Genomic DNA, 17,992 nt, shown 5'->3' with positions numbered 1-17,992 from the left:
CTTACAGATGATATTCCAGAGGGTGGAGCCTGTGTGATGCAGTCTGTTTTCTGTTTGTGTTGAATGTATGAAGTTTTTAGATCTTTTCCCCTTGGCTGCCATACCTTACACTCAGTTTGTGATTTTATTCGTTTAAATTTTGTTAATCTCCCAGTATTATGCATTTGATATGTCCATATAAAATATTATTATAGTTGTTCAGAGAGCAGACAAACGTACATAGAAATGTTACAATTGCTTTATACGTTAGTCTTATTTCTCTTATTTAAAAACATAGTAAACATAGTAACATTTGTTACTGAATTTTGCAGCTCTCAAAATTCACATCAAATTTCTATTCAAGCCAATAAACTGTAGTGGTTAAAATGTCAGACAGCATTGGGACACTCTGTTTCAAGAGCCCTTATGACTAAAGAAGACTTTGTACCAGTTATTATTAGATTATCACATCTTCCTTATTTTTCTCTTCTTTAGGCTCTATTTAAAAACACAGAATACAAATTCATCCAAAGATAAACAACTTGTAAATTGTTCTTGATTTCAGTAAAAGATTTCTTTTCAGATCTGTCCATCTGCATCTTTCTTGTAACATATGTAGATTCTTGTAATATATAAAGAATGGAACATACTTTATAAATTAGCATGTTCTTCAACAAAGTGATATAATTAAAAAAAGAAAATAGCCATAATTTCTTCCTTCTCCTTTATTGATATTGCCAATGTGACTACCTTTACGCAGATAGATTGCTTTCCTATACAACATGCACTCTTTTTGGGAATTAACATTGCCCACTAGACCTCCTACAATTATCAAAATGACACCAGAATTGTTCCTTAATTTCCACGTTTTCCTTTGAAGAATTTCCATTAAGTTCTTTGCTGCAGGTCTGTGTAAAGGTTACTTGGCAAGAGTTCATGCATATGACAATAAAATGGAGACCAATCCACCACTAAAAGGAAATGCACATAAAAACATAATACAGTACTTTGACATTCAAATAAATACCCACACAGAGATGTAATTTTAAATGTAATCATACCACTTATAAGTCAATACTGTAACCAAAAGGATGAAAACTTAAGTCCCCACCTTCTAGAACATTTTTTCAGCAAACAGAAAGCTTTTTTCCATGACATGATTATAATCTCAATTCTTTTAAAAATTATTTTATATAAAGAGAAAAACTGATTTCTGCTCCTCGCAAGGTTACCAAATTTAATTATTCAAAGTTAGCCTCAACAAATAGCACTGCAGGGAGAACTTGTTGATGCACATCTCAGTTTCTGTTTCCTGAAATCACAAATGAATTAGATAAAACATGCAAGAGAAAAATATTAAATATCTTGCTTTTCTTCTTCACATTTGCAAACAATACTATGGTTAACTGGATCCATCACCACACAAAGCTACCAGAACTCCCAAAACATCCCCTGTACTGTAATCACAAATGGATTAATACACCTTGCTTCTTTTTGTTCAATAATATTACTTTTGGTTTGCAAAGTATATTTGTGTTTTGTTTACTTTTTTTCTTCTATACCCCTGAATTTGCACGATGAAGTATCATTGACTAACAGAATTTTTTACAATTTGAGCATATGTAGTAGATCTACTCTACAGTAGGTCTACTCATTAATAAATGTGCGAAGGGGAGGTTATATTGCCCTTATTGCTCCACTTGATAACTAGCTTTCAAAACCATGGTTCTTTATTTCTTGGACGGACTAAGCCAGTTTAGGGATCTCCCTTGAAAATTATGAAAGGCACTACTGGCAATAATTAAATGGAAAAAAAAGGCGCTGAAGTTGAACACCCTAGCAGTCACAACTTCAGATGTTATCTTTCTAAAATGTAACACAATTTGGCACAATAAAACAAAGTAGTAACAAAAACAATTCCAATTTGGAATTTAAGTGATATCGTTGTATAAAATTCTGTTAATCAATCATACACCATAAGGTTTTCCTAAAACCCAGACATTCTGGAATTTATAGGTAACACTAATATTTATTTTCAAGTGCCTATAACTGTTTTCACCAGAGCAAAGTCAAGTTTTCTTCTTGTTACATTGAACTATTCCTAAGAATAATAATACAATATGAAAAAACCCCAGAATTTGAATACCCTGGATTTCTTAATTAACATGGCAGTTAAAAATCAGTAATTGAAAACATATAAAGCTTAATATTTTATATTAAAAAAAAGATGCTGATATACAGCAAGTAGATCGTTTAGCAGAAGTCCTAGTTTGTATTGAAGCTCCTTTCTAAATACAGGGTAGAACAATACAATATAGTATAAAACTCTGCCACAAATGGATGAGGAAAGATCAAGCAGAAGCTCCAAATAGACAGACTATTAGCATAAGTCACTAGATTTTTTTTCCATTAATATAAACTCTTCTACAAAAAAAAGAATAAAAAGATATTAAAGTAAATATCAAAATAGTAAAAGTGCACATGTTTAAACAATCAACTGCTTTTTTTTTTTTAAAAAAAAAGAAAGTTCTATAATGAAATTAAAAAAAACACAGTTTGAATATTTCTTATGAGCATAATAAGCTACCATGGCAATTATTACATTATGAAGTATGTTTCTTCAGCATTTGTAAGTTTTCTTCCTGCAGCAGCACTTCAAAGATAAAGCTTTATTTTTGTTTCCAGACATAACATGCCAAAATAAAATAAAATAAAAAAGGCTAAATGAGAACACAGGTTGCATATTGAAAAGAACATATTTTGAATGGGGATGGGGCGGGGGAGAGTAGAGAATTCATTAAGAGTAGTTTCCATTCTTTGTGCAACAGGCAACCATCACTTGTAAGCATAACGACACAGGCTAAGATATGAAGTTGTATTGTTGTAATGGCCTTCTCCAGGAACTACTCTACAGCTGGAAGGTGGAAAGTAAAAAAAAAAAAAGAAAGAAAGAAAAAAGCAAAAACATTAGAATTTTTTTTTTAAGTTTCACTGTCCAATTTAAAAAAGGAAACATATAAAGATATAGACAAGAATGTGCTGCAGGACATTTACACAAATTAATTAGTTGAGATGCATGTGTTAGTCTTTTAAAAGCCAATGTAGCTCATGGGTGCTTTTTCAAACACCGAAGTTAATATTTTAATGTGTCACCTGTTAGCCAAAGCTGTGCAGGAAGAAAAGTTTCTTACAACTCCTGAAGCCAAGTTGCTCAAGCGTAAATAAACAATGGCAAATTCACAAGAGAATTGATCAGTGAAGCTGCTGCCTCTTCACAAGCATGCAGGTGAGTCAGTATATCATGCCAGCCAATACAGTGAGCAGTAAAATCACTCAGAAGAGAAGTCCCACTTCCAGAGGTAGGTGATGGCTTAGTAAGTTTTCCACGTTGTATTCCAACCCAATAAAAGCAAAAGGAAACATTGGATGCATCAAGTTAATTTTGAAAAAGTTAAACCAAGGAAGTACAAGCCCCTCTCAAAGCTTAGACATAAGAGCAAATCATAGCTGTTTTTTTCCCCAAGTCTGTTTCTAAAAATCGAATGTACAACTAAACAAATATAAGGATTCAGCTGGGCTGCCATTCTCTAAGCAGTGCTTCCCAAACTTGGATAAATTACCCAAACTTGGGTAAAAGTATTTTTTTCTTTGGGTAGTGACACACAAACCCATTACCCAATCACAACAGGGACATTCAAATTAAACTGTATTACCTACATTGGGTCCAAAGGACTTTCGGATAAGCCCTTTTGAGTAATGAAGCTTGAGAAGCACTGCTCTAAGCAGTTACTGTGAGTTCTGAAGACGTAGAATGATTCACCGGCTCAGAAGATTGAAGATTAACAAAAATAGCAGTGACAACAATGTAAACAATTAGCAAGTCTATTGAAAATTATAAATATGATACACTAAACAATGCAACCAGATGCACAGTTGCAATTCCAGAACCTTTAAATCTCCCAATTTAATGTCAATTTACCTGAATTTTTTACCAATGCAATCAATTTCTTAAAATTTCCTCATCCTAAACCCAAGAGAAGGAGATGCTTGAAAACTGTATTTCATAGATTCCCTCTTAACCTGGAAGCAAAAAGTTGCTGCTTCAAATGGAGCAAAATAGCTTAGCATTTATTATCAATGCAGGGGTTTTGCAAGAAAGGGAACAGAGTTTAAAAAGGCCTTCTGGATTATTGAGCATTAAAGGAGAAAAGCAGGGTGGACCACTGTTAAAAGGCATTCTAAAAATATCAAAACCTGGCAAAAAGCTACATTAAAGCTCAAATTCAGGAGAATAGAGTGTTTCCTGCAAAAGCAATAATAAAGTGAGGCATGTAGGGTCTACCATTTTAACACTGTTTATATGCTTGCCAATCGGTCAGTAATTCACAATTAATTTGAATTCAGCAGACTAATTTTACCTCCTAATTTCTATATTCTTTATTAAAGAATTTTTCTTTACAACCCATGTTGTAAATATGTTCAGTTTTCTTCCCAATTTCAAGAAAGATGTAAGCAATTCTTGGCTTCCTTTTACTAGGAAAGCTCTCTCTTTATTATTTTACAGTAACATTGCTATATCTCCTAACTACTTCATAGGCAGAGCAGTGCTACATAGGAAGGAAGCTGCAGATCATCTAAAAAGAGATAGTAATGTGAGATGAGGCAATATAACACCAAGATTATTATTAGCATGGCTCGAAGGGGGAAGAGGAAGGAAGGAAAGAAATATTTCTACATTAGCAGACATAGCTGCACAGTCCTGCATTACTTCTTTGTAATATTCTAAGCATACAAAGTTATTTGAAAAGAGTACAGTATGAACAGGGCTTTACATTAAAATAATGTTTGAGGCTAGGCACTTCTGAATTATTTTGTTTTTGTTTAAGTGTGCCTTTTTGTGCTCCTTGGATTTACCATAATTTTTTTTTTTTAAAAAAAAACATATTTTTCCCCTCTTGTGTCATTCCCCCTTCTTTAGGCACCAATTATGAAGTACACTTTTTAAAAAAATCTAGTGTATTGAAATTAAGTGGCTAAAAAGGCCCCTTAAAAGTTTGACGAAGTATTTTTAATCAATGAATACATCTATGCTAATCAACCTCACAATTAGGCATAACCAAGAATAAACTAATCATTTAGTTTCCAGTGCCTAGAATGTAGAGCCCTGTGAAGTGTGTGGTTGCATAAGAAATACAATTTTGTTTTATTTAAACAAAACTTAGAGCTCATTAATACTATCCTATAAAGCTCTAATACTGACAGTTAAGGAGAAACTGCATTGCAATTTGACAATACTAGAACATACTCCTATTAATTCTATACACATAGATAGTAATAATGGACATCCTCTAAGCATTATGTAATCTCTTTGATTGCAGCAGAAAACAATTATGCAATTGTCCCACTAAAATCAAGGAAAATTAAATAAGCTTAATACTAGATAAATGTCCAATGTGTAATTCCCCTTTCCTCCTGGCATATTAATTGCCAGAAACCATAATATTTTATCATTGTAGTGTAGTATATTCTTCCTACATCACATCTGCTCTGATGTAGTGTTCTAGTTTTGCTTTCCTTAACCATTAAATTCTCCTCCCAAATAGGCAATATTACATTGCATATTTTTTTAATGTGCAATTTTTTAAATAGCTTAAGCCCAAGAAGCCAAGCAGGGATAGAAAATAAAGGGCTTGAGAAGGTTTCCTTCTTTCCCATAGTTTGCGTTCATATTTTAAATTTAGAGAATTTTTTTTTGAACTTTTAGATAATGATAATGACAGCAATTAAGCGCTGCAGCAAATTTAATCATCTTCCCATTGTACTTCTGATTTTAGAAGCTGGATACCATCACTTCTCAAAACTACTAACCATGGAGACAGTTTTGCTGTCTCCATCCCTGGAAACAAACTTACAACTCTGGGAAAAGCATCCCATTTGTGCTAGACAAGCTACAGTTAGTAACAGCATGTAGACTGTACCTGATATGCTCCTTTAGCACTTACCCATAATCCACAAAACCAAAGCCATTCACTGCGGAAACAGCAAATACTCTTCCACCATTAACTTCTTCACAGCCTTTCCCCCACCCATGCTTGTGACTCAGTTACAAGTTAAGACCACTATAATACACCTTGTATTACATGGTTTAACAACATACTAATATAAATCCACTCATCACTGCAATATTAATATAGTGGGGATTAATGCTGACATTCAAAAGCACAAACATCAGACGTGTGTTTACGGCTTCCTAATTTCTTCTTTAATCACAACAGATCTTATACTTATCACTGCAAAAAACTTGGTTATTAAGCACAGAGCCTTCCGACTTGTCTCCACATGATCGAATGTGACTTACACTAGGGTTACTACTCTTGGCTTTGGATGCAGATTTTGTGCGCACCCTTTTGGACTGCTCATGATCCAACTCAAGATGTTCAAGGCGCTGGGTCAGGGCCAGCTTTTGCTGAATTGCCATGCGAAGCAGGGAGTTGAGGGTCTTCTTTTCATCTTCAGCTGCAGCAAGCTGGCGTTGCATTTCATCCAGCTGAGTGACATATTCATCACACCTGCAACAAAAATGCACTTTTAAGTGCAAACCTACAAGAATTGATTCAGATATGCCTTTTGAATGCATTTATAACTCGTAGGAATAGTCTATTCACATGTGCGGAGTGTAGAGTGTTATAGAGAGGTGCAATGTTGGTGCTCTCAAGCTCCAAAGGACCTCTTGAAAACCGGATTCAACGGCTATGCTGCTTGAAGGGGAATGAACACACAAAGGGTTTACATTAACTAAATGGTGTTACTGTATTGTAGGGTATTGTACTAGTGTGGCAATGACTTGCCATCTAAACAAGGAATCCTGATGTTCCATATAAAAATCAAACAATTCCTTTTAATTATTAAATAAGAAACAGATCTTATTTATTACCACACGAAGCCCTTATAAACAGAAGAACACTGACACTGACATCCCCTAAACTCCACTGAAGATGTTACCTAGCCTGGTAATGAAATGTTCAGAAACCAACCCACGAGCTCGGAGAATGAACCTTCACTCTCAAATAGATCTTAGCTGAATTACAACTGCTTTATTTATATATGTATTTTTTTTAAGGCTAGAAGCTAGAAAGAGCCTCTAACATTGTGCAATGGGTACCAGCCCTTGCAAGGTTCCAAGGCTCTTTCCACCTTTGGAAACATCACATTGTCTAGCTTTCTATAGTAGCTGGGTGTACTTGTCAGCAGCTGCCACAGAAAGTAAATGGACCAGGGGTGAAATGTAAAATTTGTTACTACCGGTTGTGTGGGTGTGGCTTGTGGTGGTGGTGGTGGTAATGTGACTGGGTGGGCGTGGCCAACTTTTTTTTTTTAACTTTTCAAAGCATTTTTTCTAATGCTTTGAAAAGCCTCTGTCGATCAGACAACTCAGCTGGGATCGTCAGAGAGGCTTTTTAAAAAATGCTTTGAAAAACCTCTCTGACGATCCCAGCTGAGTTGTCTGATTGACAGAGGCTTTTCAAAGCATTTTTTTTACCACCTCTTCGGCCAAGAGGTTGCAGAAAAAAATGCTTTGAAAAGCCTCTGACAATCCCAGCTGAGCCGCGCGATCATCAGAGGCTTTTTTTTAACTTTTAAAAGCATTTTTTTCATTGGAAGAGGTTGTAGAAAAAAATGCTTTTAAAAGTAAAAAAAAAAAAAGCCTCTGATGATTGTGCGGCTCAGCTGGGCATGTTGGGGCGGGGGGGGGGGGTGCAGGGATTTTTGCTACCAGTTCTCTGAACCACCTCCCCGCCATCGCTATCGGATCGGGCAATCCAGTCCGAACCGGGAGCATTTCACCCCTGAAGTGGACCCCTGTATTTGGGCAGACAGAATGCCCAAACTTACTAGGAGTGGTGTGGCTAATGGGTGCTGGGCCTCCCAGGCCTCTCCCAACCCAAGATATTCCAGTGTGGTCTCTTAACAATTGCAGTGGGAGAGCGGAGCTGGGATTGCAAACACTGAGTGAGGCAATCATGGGGATGACTCACTTAATGACCACAACAACTTATGTAGGCTCAATTGTTACCATAAGTCAAGGAGAACCTGTATTTGCTTTAGTATGATGTACAAACACAGGTACTAGATAAATTTGATTAGCATGGGCGTGAATAACGATTCATATTTAAAGCTTTCTTGACAAACTTTAAACTTGACAAACCCTTTCATTCAAGGCTATGATTTTTAATATTCTATTCTCATCCTTTCCTGAATTACCACTCAGCCTTTTACTCAAATGCCACCACATTAATATCTTGATCAAGATCATAAACTTCAGCCCTGTGAACTATCTCAAGAGAACGCCACTGTTTTATTGAAAAGGTTCCAATAATGGTGAGGAAAACCTAATTCATTCAGCAACTTTTCTCCCATGTGATTTTTAAAAATTGTGATTTAGACATACATGCTATCAAACTTTATCTAATAATATTCAATGTTATTCCACCCATCAGTGTTTGTCCAGTCCTTCTTGGCAAAAAGCTCCTTCATTATGTCTTCCATCCCAGTAACCGTTAATTTCTCATAGCAGTTAGCACAAATATTTTTCATGATAATGCTTGTCCTCAGCAATTGTCTACTTTCAAGCTGACTACTATAAACGTACATAACAATTTTATTTGCGGTAACCATCTTTTGCTAAATTTTACCTGGTAGCAAACATGGCCCTCAGAGAAGAGAAAGTAGCAGCGTCTTCTTTTAAAGCTTTCAGTTCATTGCGCAGCTTCATCATTGTTTCTGTAACCATTGCCTTTTCATTTTCATATTTGCTTTTCAAGTTTGCAAGGGCAACTTCTGCTGTCTGATTGTTTCCCGAAAGGAGAAAAAGAAAAGATCCACACTTATTGTAAGCTTCTATAAGCTAGTCAGATAAAGAGGATGTTAAAGTATTCACACACCCAGATAAAGACTTGATAATGCAGGCAATTAATCTAATGAACAATTAAAATATAATTCGTTATTTCTGAAGATACTTTTAATATGCAAATCTAAGAAAGAAACAAAAATGTTTTGGATAGGAGTTCATTGGGGAATAGCCTTTTAATAGCAATATTTTACCCAAACCCTTCTTCCCAATGATGTCTGTGATGGAAGTGTCAAAAAAACCACGGCACAAACAAAAAGATTTCTGTTATGCTGCTTCTACCATCTTACCGCTTTGATTTTCATCAGGCCTACTCCTTCCAACATTGCTGCTTCTACCACCTACACTGATGGGATTAAGGAATAAGGAAAGAGAAATGAATCCTGATACTATGAATCTTTCTTGATTTCCTGCTTTATAAACAATAATAACAAAATGTCTTCAAAAAGCATTCAAACCAATATTCTTTACTTCCTTTCTGACAACTTCTATTTAGTGACATACTTTTATTATTACTATTCAGACTACTCACTGATAAATCCATCCTGGATTTCTGGAATCCATATGATCCACCCTGGAATCCATATGATATGTCTAATTTTGCCTTAAAACCATTTAAGCAATGATTAAGCTATGCAAGTTGCCAAACTTTGGGGGTGAGAAGAGAATGTTTATTTATAACCACTTTACCCTCATTATATATAAATTTATATATTTTGGTCTTGCCTTCTCCTTGGTAACTTTTTCTTTAATTACTATTTGTCAAAAGAGATTTTCTCTGCATCTTTTCCAGTCTGTCACCTTCAATCTAGATGGATCAATTTAGACTTAGACATAACAATCCAAAAATAGCTTCATGATAGATTTGTTTATTTCAATCAGACTAGCAAAATAGAGGGGTGGGGTGGGAGAGAATGGCTATGCAGGCAATTAGAGAGACTGACCCAGAAGTCATAAGAATTAAGAAGAGTGGATTATGGAAGAACCTTTATTCCAAGAGGGAGGATGATGGACCTTCTGGGAATAAGTTTCTATGATACCATAATGAGCCACATTCTGTGTAATGTAATGTCAATTATATTAAGAGCTGACAGTTATCTGGGGTATAAAATAGCAATTGATTCTTACAAAAAGAGCAATGAGTGAGCTACTATAATTACATTTCTGGATGTATATCAGTGTGTGTGTGTGTGTGTGTGTGTGTGTGTGTGTGTGTGTTGAATCCTTTCTCTGTGTAGTTTAAATCTCACCTGTTTGTTGGCCTTTAGTACAGTCCTCAGTGTTGCAATCTGTTCTCTCTTGGTGCTTAGCAAAGACTTCAGCTTCAGAATTTCTTCCATAAGTGCCTCTTTATCTTTGTCCACTACTGGCCCAAGTTCCTGGGTAGTCACCCGCTGCCGTGACAGTTCAGTTGTTCTATCTACTGCTGCTTGCAAATGCTTGATCTGATCACGGATTATGGCAATCAGGTTGTAAACATTCATAGGTTCCTTCCGGGATACTTCAGATACTGGTGAAGGGAGGGATGAAACTGGTGAAGGGCTGCTTTCACCACTCCCGGTTTCTGGTTTTCCTAAGTCTATTGACAATAAGCCTTTAGAGAGCAGGATTGGTGATCTGTGGCCTTTGACCTCTGGACTGGTATGTCCTCCTTTGCCCTGTTTGTAGTAATCTAGCATCACTCTGTTGGGGGTTTCATTGTTGCACATACATACGTGGTGATACAAGTTGGCTAATTCCTCACTGAAGGTGACCAGTTCATCTTGGGCTACACTAAGGCTGCCCTGGGTTTCCCCGGCAACATCAGTGACTTTCCTGAGTTCCTTCTCCAGCCTGATGACCTGCTCCCTATCTTGTCTACTAGATTTGTCCAAAGAACTGATCTTTTCTGTCAGGGCTTGACTTTCTGTCTCGTACCTGCTTTTATCCTCTTCATATTTGGATTCACATTCCTCATATTTAGCCTTGACAGCTTTAAGTTCCTCTTTCAAGTCACTGATTTCTGCCATAGCTACCTTATACTTGCATTCCAGGATCTCTGGGCCATTTATATCAACCTCATAATAATCTCCATCTTCATGGCTATCTCGTTCTTTCTCATTGTCAAGAGCAGACTGACGTTCCTTGCTGACCTGGAGTTTTTTCATGGCATTGAGGTTCTCGGTGAGCCTGCCAACTTTCTCATGCTGCTCAGAAAGTGCACCCCGGGTGTTCTCCAGTTGTTTTTGTGATTCTTGGAGTGTTGATAACAGATTCATTTTTTCCCTTTCCATCTATAATGAAAAATAACTATTATTTTCTGAACTCAAATCTGTTCCTATTTTTCATAAGTGAAAAATCTAAATTTGGCATCAGGCCTTTACAGCTAAATGTAACAAGAAATATTATTATAAGATTTATTGGATCTAAAAGTTTTAAGCTATGATTTCCAGAATTTGGAATCGTTAACCTATAGTACAATTCGTTCTCTGCTCTTTGTGATTTACAATGAAAAATGTACCAAATTATAGGCATCTATAGTACCGGAATTGAAAATGCATTCAGATGTTAAGGATAAATATATTACACAACATAGTTTAATTCTCACAGGTAGACATATTTGTTATTCATGATGGATTACTATTTACTCTGCCTCAATAAAGAATACAACTCAGTGTAAGAATTTAGACTGCATTGTCCCTTGATCACTGATCACCCAAATAAGTTGCAACCTCAAGTTTTTTTGGAGGCTTTAATGATATAACAGTGAAGTTTAGGTAATTATGCTAAATGGAAATAATATGTTATAATACTGAAAATTATAATAATAACTTATAGATCACCCAATGCCCCTTTTTGAGGAGATGGGCAGTTTAGAAACATGAAATATAAACGAACACATAAATATCAATATCTAACAACTTCTTAAATTTGTTTTGATTATAAGAGAATGTAACAGGTAGTCCTCACTTAATGAATTCCGTCTTTAGCAACTGTCTGAAGTTATGACAGCACTGAAAATGTAACTTTGTGATTGGTAATTGTAAATTGCATTTATGACCCCTGTAATGTCCTTGTAGGCACGCAATCACCAACTCAGTCAATGAAGACAATAAAGATGCAGTCATGTGATGTCTTAATGATCACAGTTGACTTGCTTAACTGCATCAAAAGTGAGGATGCAAGTCCATCATGGTCACATGATGTCTTGCTTAATGACTGCATCATTTATCAAAGGAGTTGCTGGTCCCAATTATGGCCATTAAGTGAGGACTACTTGAATATTATATACTGATTATATAAGTAAAGCTAGTTCACATCAGTTTAATTGATGATCAAAGAAAATTCTACTACCTATTATGATAAACATATATTTTTGTAATGTTCATTCATACTTTTTCCTGGGACAAAAATATACAAAATGAAATCACTTTCTCTTCATATAAAATAATCACTTTGATTTTGCATGAAATTCTTTACTCTTTAAAATGATACTTAAACTAAGGCAATCTAGAAAAGTAGTCAATTGTGGATGGTCATATTTTAGTAAACTATTTAAAATGCCTCTACACTGTACAATCTACAGTAATGTTTAAAAACGTAGTCAACATTATATAGTTTTATGTGGTCTCATAGGCATCCATGTTTTGGATTTTTAATTAGTTTTTTTTTACCTTTAACTCTTAAAATTTTTCCGTCTTTATTATTTACCCATCTCATGAGATTTCAGCTAATACATATAAATTATTTAAATTAATCTTGATATCACTGACATAAATTACAAGAATGAAATGTGCTTTCCTGTAATGCAAGAATTTTACAAAATTAAACATCAGGGCAGTCCAAGTAAAATCTATTATCAGTGGACTTCAAATTTTAACAGATTTCTACTTTATGATAATTGAAAGCATTATTTTCCTAAACACTGTATAAAGGAGTAAGACCTATCACATCCCAAACTTTTTCGAACTTAGGCTATTCTATTTGCCATTTCAAATAGAGCCAATATCAAAGTTAAATACCACAGTTCACTTCAGCAACCTCATGTAATGAAATAAAATCTCTAACCAGTATATATTTTTGGAAACGCTTAATTTTAAGAAATTGATATGCACATATTTAAGGAATAGGTATGGTATAGACTTACTTGCATTAGTTGTTGTTTCAATTTTTGGATTTCAGATATATTTAACTCACTCAGAAGATCGTTCACCAAACTAGGGGCTGGAGGGAAGCTGTCGGATTTTTTGGGTGTTGATGCTTTATTATTGCCACTGTTGATTTTACTCAGGCAATTTGGTTCAAAGCCATTCACAATCTCGTCATTATTGGGCTCGGTGGTCTCATCGCTAAACTTCAGTCCATCCAAAGAGATGTTCAAATGGCTGGTATACATGGAGTCATTGATATTCATATAATGAGATAATTCTTTCCGAAGATTATTCTTCTGTTCACGTTCTGTCTTCAGGGTTTCTAAGGCTTCTTCAAGCTGGCGTTCAGATATCTCTTTCAATCTTATGGCATCTTCTAATTGACTGTTCAGGAATTCTGTAACCTCTTCTAGTCTTTTGATTTCATGCTTCAGCCCTTCAAATTCCACCTGTTACAGAAAAGGTGTCACTAAAATACCTGATAGCAAGCATGAAAGAAGGAATGTTAAAATGTTCCACTTAAAGTAGTAAAAGCTCTACAAAAAAACCAAGGAAGAAATAGAAGGATGGCATAGAGAGCTTCAAACTCTTTTTGTAATGCTTCCTCAGTGTTACCTTCCTAATACCAATAACAACAAGATATTATAAATTTGTGTTCTTAATTAAAATTTGTTCTCTCTTACCTATGGGTTTTCCTCTGAATTATTTTATATAATACTGTGTTTCCCCAAAAATAAGACCCTGTCTTATATTTTTTTGAACCCTGAAACGCTTGGCCTTATTGCCATGCACTCAAAAGCCCGACTGGGCTCATTATCAGGGGATGTCTTATTTTGGGGGAAACAGGGTATAATTTTATACTATGGTATAAAACATGTCACTTTTGAAAATCAAATAATATGAAATCTCAGGTCAGTTTCTATTCATTTCAATAAATCCTGCAAATTACATAAAGAACAAAACTTACACGAACCTAACACACAATACACATCCTAGAGATCACTTCCCTTGTAATACATCAGGGAATTGAGGATAGTACTCTTTGCGTTTAATGAATTGGAAACTGGATCATAAACATATGCCGCAACAAAGTTGTAAGTTTCTAGCTGGGAACTAGGTATGTCTAGTTTGATGAAAACTCATTGTTAGTTTTACTAAAACAGATTGAAACAATGTCTTTTCTACCCAATATGTTACTGTTGCTTGTGTGTTCCTTTTTGTCTCCCTGTGCCTTTAAGAACAGCCCACGTTTCATCAGGAGGGAATGTTCTAAACTCATTTTTAAAAGGAGGTTTTATTTTGGACTTTATATATGTTTTAGCCAAGTGTATTGTGGGTGGATTTTGTCTGTCTGTAAACCATGAGGTATACCTATCTGCAGAGGCCTAATTATTTCTTTCCTTAAGTTTGTTTGTGTATATGCATGTGTGTGTGTGTGTGTGGGTGTGGGTGTGGGTGTACACGCACTTTCTCCTGTTGGCTCTCTTCTGTATACAATTGGGGAAATAGCCTCTCTTTCCTAACAATATCTTTAAGACTTGGATTTTCCAATCTCTGCCTGCAAGCTATCCACCCCACCTCCACTGCCTTCCCTGAAAGGTGTTGATTCTAACCAATTGTGTCCTAAGCATTTGGGAGCAGGAGCGAAGGCATTCCTTTTAACGTGTACTTTCTATTGTGGACAACTATTTGTCTGAAATGATACAGGGTCTCTCCAAAGTCCCTTCCAATTCTTTTATTCTATTTTATTCTCTATGTTGCAAAAAAGCAGTCAAAAGAAAACTGAAAACCTATAAAGCTTTATAGTGTAAGGCAACCGTAGTTTGAAGCTGTGACACTTTTGAAATTTTGAAATTTTGTGGTGGCCTCACTGATACATGGCTGCCTATTTCCTAAATAATTACAACTGCAGGAAAATAGTGTGAGATAGCCCCTAGGATGCCTTCTACTACCTAGGCAGGAGTCTTGCTTCACAATTTGCCAGCTGCTGTGGTTTTTACAGCTTCTTCTTCACTCAAAGGGCCTGATGGACACCAAGGGAAATATTTGGCAATGCAATAGTATCTGTGCACATCCATTATTTACCATTTTCCTCATAGCACCAAAGCTAGGAAATTTTGAGGACTAAAATCTGACGTGCTGGATAAAAGCTACATGCTTCCTTCATATACAACCATGCTGTCAACCCTGAAGCAAACCTGGCCAAGGCCATCTTTGTGGCTACAGGGTTGTCACAAGGCAGAAGAGGGGACAGGGGGAGGGGAATAGTTAGCTGGGGTTTTGCTGTCAAAAGAAAAAGTTTTCCTGTGGGAATCAAGGTCATTCCAATAGGTGGCTGGGAGAGGAGGAGTGGAGTAACCAAGCAACCAGCCAGCACCTCTATTGGAAAATGTGACTGATGACTTGGGGAAAGGGAAAAACTTTCACTTTTAATTAGGTGAAAACCACAGGAACTTTCAGAGTTGGCTTTCACCAATTGTGCCAGTATGATGTATCCAATAAACTGTTCTTTGAGGAATCTACCTGCCTCGGAGTTCTGTTTTGAATGGGTGCATTACTTGGAATGCTGACACATGCCAGATAATAACTTTTTTTTTTTTTTTAATTTGATTTATATGCCGCCCTTCTCCGAAGACTCAGGGCGGCTTACAATGTGCTCAGCAATAACTTGACAATACTCACTTGATTCTGTTTCAGAATAGACACTTGTTTCTGAAGGCAGATGTTTTCTTCTTCAAGTTCAGTGTAATCTTGCAGCAAGCGAGATTCCCGGAATTTATACTCTTTGATGTCATCTCGTAAACGGCCTCTCTGGTTCTCAACATTTTGATTTATCTGAAAAACATGCATTAGCATTAAATACTTTTTGCCTTTATATATATCTCCAGCCTTTCAAAGTAACATTCCTCCCGTAAGATTATAAATTACAATAAAATAAAATAAAGTGGGAAATGGGAAATAAATATTCAATAATTGTTATTTAACAGTAAAGAATGTTCTAGGAATCGTGTGGTATGATGGGAAAATCCAGTTGGGTTTTGGTAACTTCTGCATTCCTCCCTTACTATTCAGAGATATTTTCTGTACCTAAATAATCCTATAACTTCTGGGCAATATATTATTTGCAATGTTAATTTTTTTCATATACAATACAATACCTATTGTATTTTCCGGACTATAAGACACACCTGACTATAAGATGCACTTAAATTTAGAAGAGGAAATCAACAAACAGTTTTTGCCCTCCGTGGGCCCCATTTTCGGGCCTTTTCCAGCCTTTTTTCTGCCTGTTTTCAGGCTTTTTTCTGCCCGTTTTCTATGCTTTTTTTAGCCCGTTTCCGAGGCTTTTTTCAGCCCATTTCTGAGGCTTTTTTCAGGCTGTTTTTTCTGAAAAAATTGGCCAAAAAAAAAAGAAAGCCTTGAAAATGGGCCAAAAAAAGCCTCAAAAATGGGCTGAAAAAAGCCTCAAAAATGGGCTGAAAGAAGCCCTCAAAACTGGCCAAAAAAGGCCTGAAAAAGGCCCGAAAATGGGGTGTGCGAAAGCAAAAAAATGATGGCGGGTGGGCGGGGCTTCGGCAATATTCGGTCTATAAGACACACAGACATTTTCACCCCCTTTTGGGAGACAAAAGTGTCTTATACTCCAAAAAATATGGTATTTACAGAAAAATTGGGAAGTGCCTATATGTCAGTCTCCCCAGGTAGATTACACAGGAAATATGACTGGATGAGCTAGTTCTACTTTATTGTAAGGCTACATTAATAGAATCTTGCAAATCTGAAAGTACAAATCTTGGTAGTCTCTTTTACAGCCTGAGAAGCTAGGGAGGGTCCCTTTTGAGCGTCTTGCTCTGCCCACTCTCCAGCTGCAGGCTAGGCTCTAACCACGTCCTAGGCAGCATCTCTTCCTCTGTCTCTCAAGGTATTTCCCATCACACTGTATACTATTTCCTAGCTTAATATTTCTGAGAGTTATTATAGAACTATACGACTTTGCTGCTAATACAGGTCTCCCTTCTGCAAAGCAGCTTCCCTACCCAATCAATGCTGCAGCTGCATTGATAGGGGATATTCCCAGACTGATCATACGGATAGATTTTAATTGCTTCCGCTGGGCAGAAGGTGGCTCAGGAATTCATGGCTTCTCTGGCAACCCTGGACTGGATACTATTAATCCGTTATTGTGGTCAGATAAGTCTTATTAGCCTTGGAGTTCTCTGCAGATTCTCAGCACCTCAAGAAGAAAGGACCTAATAATTGATCTAGTTGATTGATTTCAAAGGGAACCTCTGACACTCTGGTGCACAGTTTGATCAAGGCTATATTTGTTATGTGGAATTCAGAAGCAATAATAACCCTGGAACAGTTTATACTTATTTTGCAATTTATTAGTAAAACAGCCACTTAAATTGTATAACTAAGATAGACAGAGAAGAAAGGAAGCGAGATATCAGGAAAAACCCTTGGTTCCCAACTTGAGTCTTGGGAACCTGAACCATAGAATATTCAACAAGTTTTTCAACCTTAAGCAACTTCAAACTGTGTCCATTGTAGGCATGCTGGCTGGGAATTCTGGACAGAAGTCCACACAGCTTAAAGTTGCTGAGGTTGAGAAACAATGAAGAAGATAATTTAGATCCATCACTCTGATGAGTCTTCACTATACAAATAAGGGAGAAGTAATAAAAAATGATTGACTAAAATAACAATAATTTTCCCTGCCTTTTCAAGGTTGCTTAGTCACTTTTATTGTCTCTTTTATTTCCAATAAGAAGCAGAAGCAGCATCATAATTGTAATTAGTTTTGTTTATTCTAAATTAAGCAACCAAATCAGACCTAAGTTGGAATTATCCTTTCTACAGGTAATAAACACACCCATTTTTCCAAGATGAAAAGATTTGTAGACATACGTAAAATAAAAAATAAATTTCAGTACAAAGGTATTACTTTCACAATTTCATTGTAGAAAAAAAT

At 36.1% G+C, this 17,992-nt stretch overlaps 1 protein-coding gene across 3 annotated transcripts in view; it reads right to left on the bottom strand.

Moving 5' to 3' along the window:
• Positions 1 to 693: 693 nt before the first annotated feature.
• BICD2 (BICD cargo adaptor 2) overlaps positions 694 to 17,992 on the bottom strand; it is a 103,763-nt gene continuing 86,464 nt past the window's right edge. Inside the window, exons 3-8 of one of the 3 annotated variants that reach the window (XM_070936972.1) lie at positions 15,700 to 15,852; positions 13,014 to 13,466; positions 10,138 to 11,160; positions 8,673 to 8,824; positions 6,338 to 6,548; positions 694 to 2,893 (exon numbers count right to left, since the gene is read on the bottom strand). In XM_070936972.1, the coding sequence (XP_070793073.1) occupies positions 2,888 to 2,893; positions 6,338 to 6,548; positions 8,673 to 8,824; positions 10,138 to 11,160; positions 13,014 to 13,466; positions 15,700 to 15,852 (1,998 nt within the window). In that variant the 3' untranslated portion in view covers positions 694 to 2,887. Of the gene's footprint in view, positions 2,894 to 3,190; positions 3,350 to 6,228; positions 6,549 to 8,672; positions 8,825 to 10,137; positions 11,161 to 13,013; positions 13,467 to 15,699; positions 15,853 to 17,992 lie in introns of those variants that run through there. The other 2 variants (XM_070936973.1, XM_070936971.1) reach the window with 2 other exon arrangements.

This window comes from Pituophis catenifer, unplaced genomic scaffold (assembly GCF_029215685.1).
Source record: "Pituophis catenifer annectens isolate HBS135680 unplaced genomic scaffold, rPitCat1.0.hap2 SCAF_2, whole genome shotgun sequence".
In the NCBI taxonomy this organism is placed as follows: Eukaryota; Metazoa; Chordata; class Lepidosauria; order Squamata; family Colubridae; genus Pituophis; species Pituophis catenifer.
The sequence above is the reverse complement of the archived record's forward strand: the minus strand, read 5'-3'. Positions and strand labels throughout refer to the sequence as shown.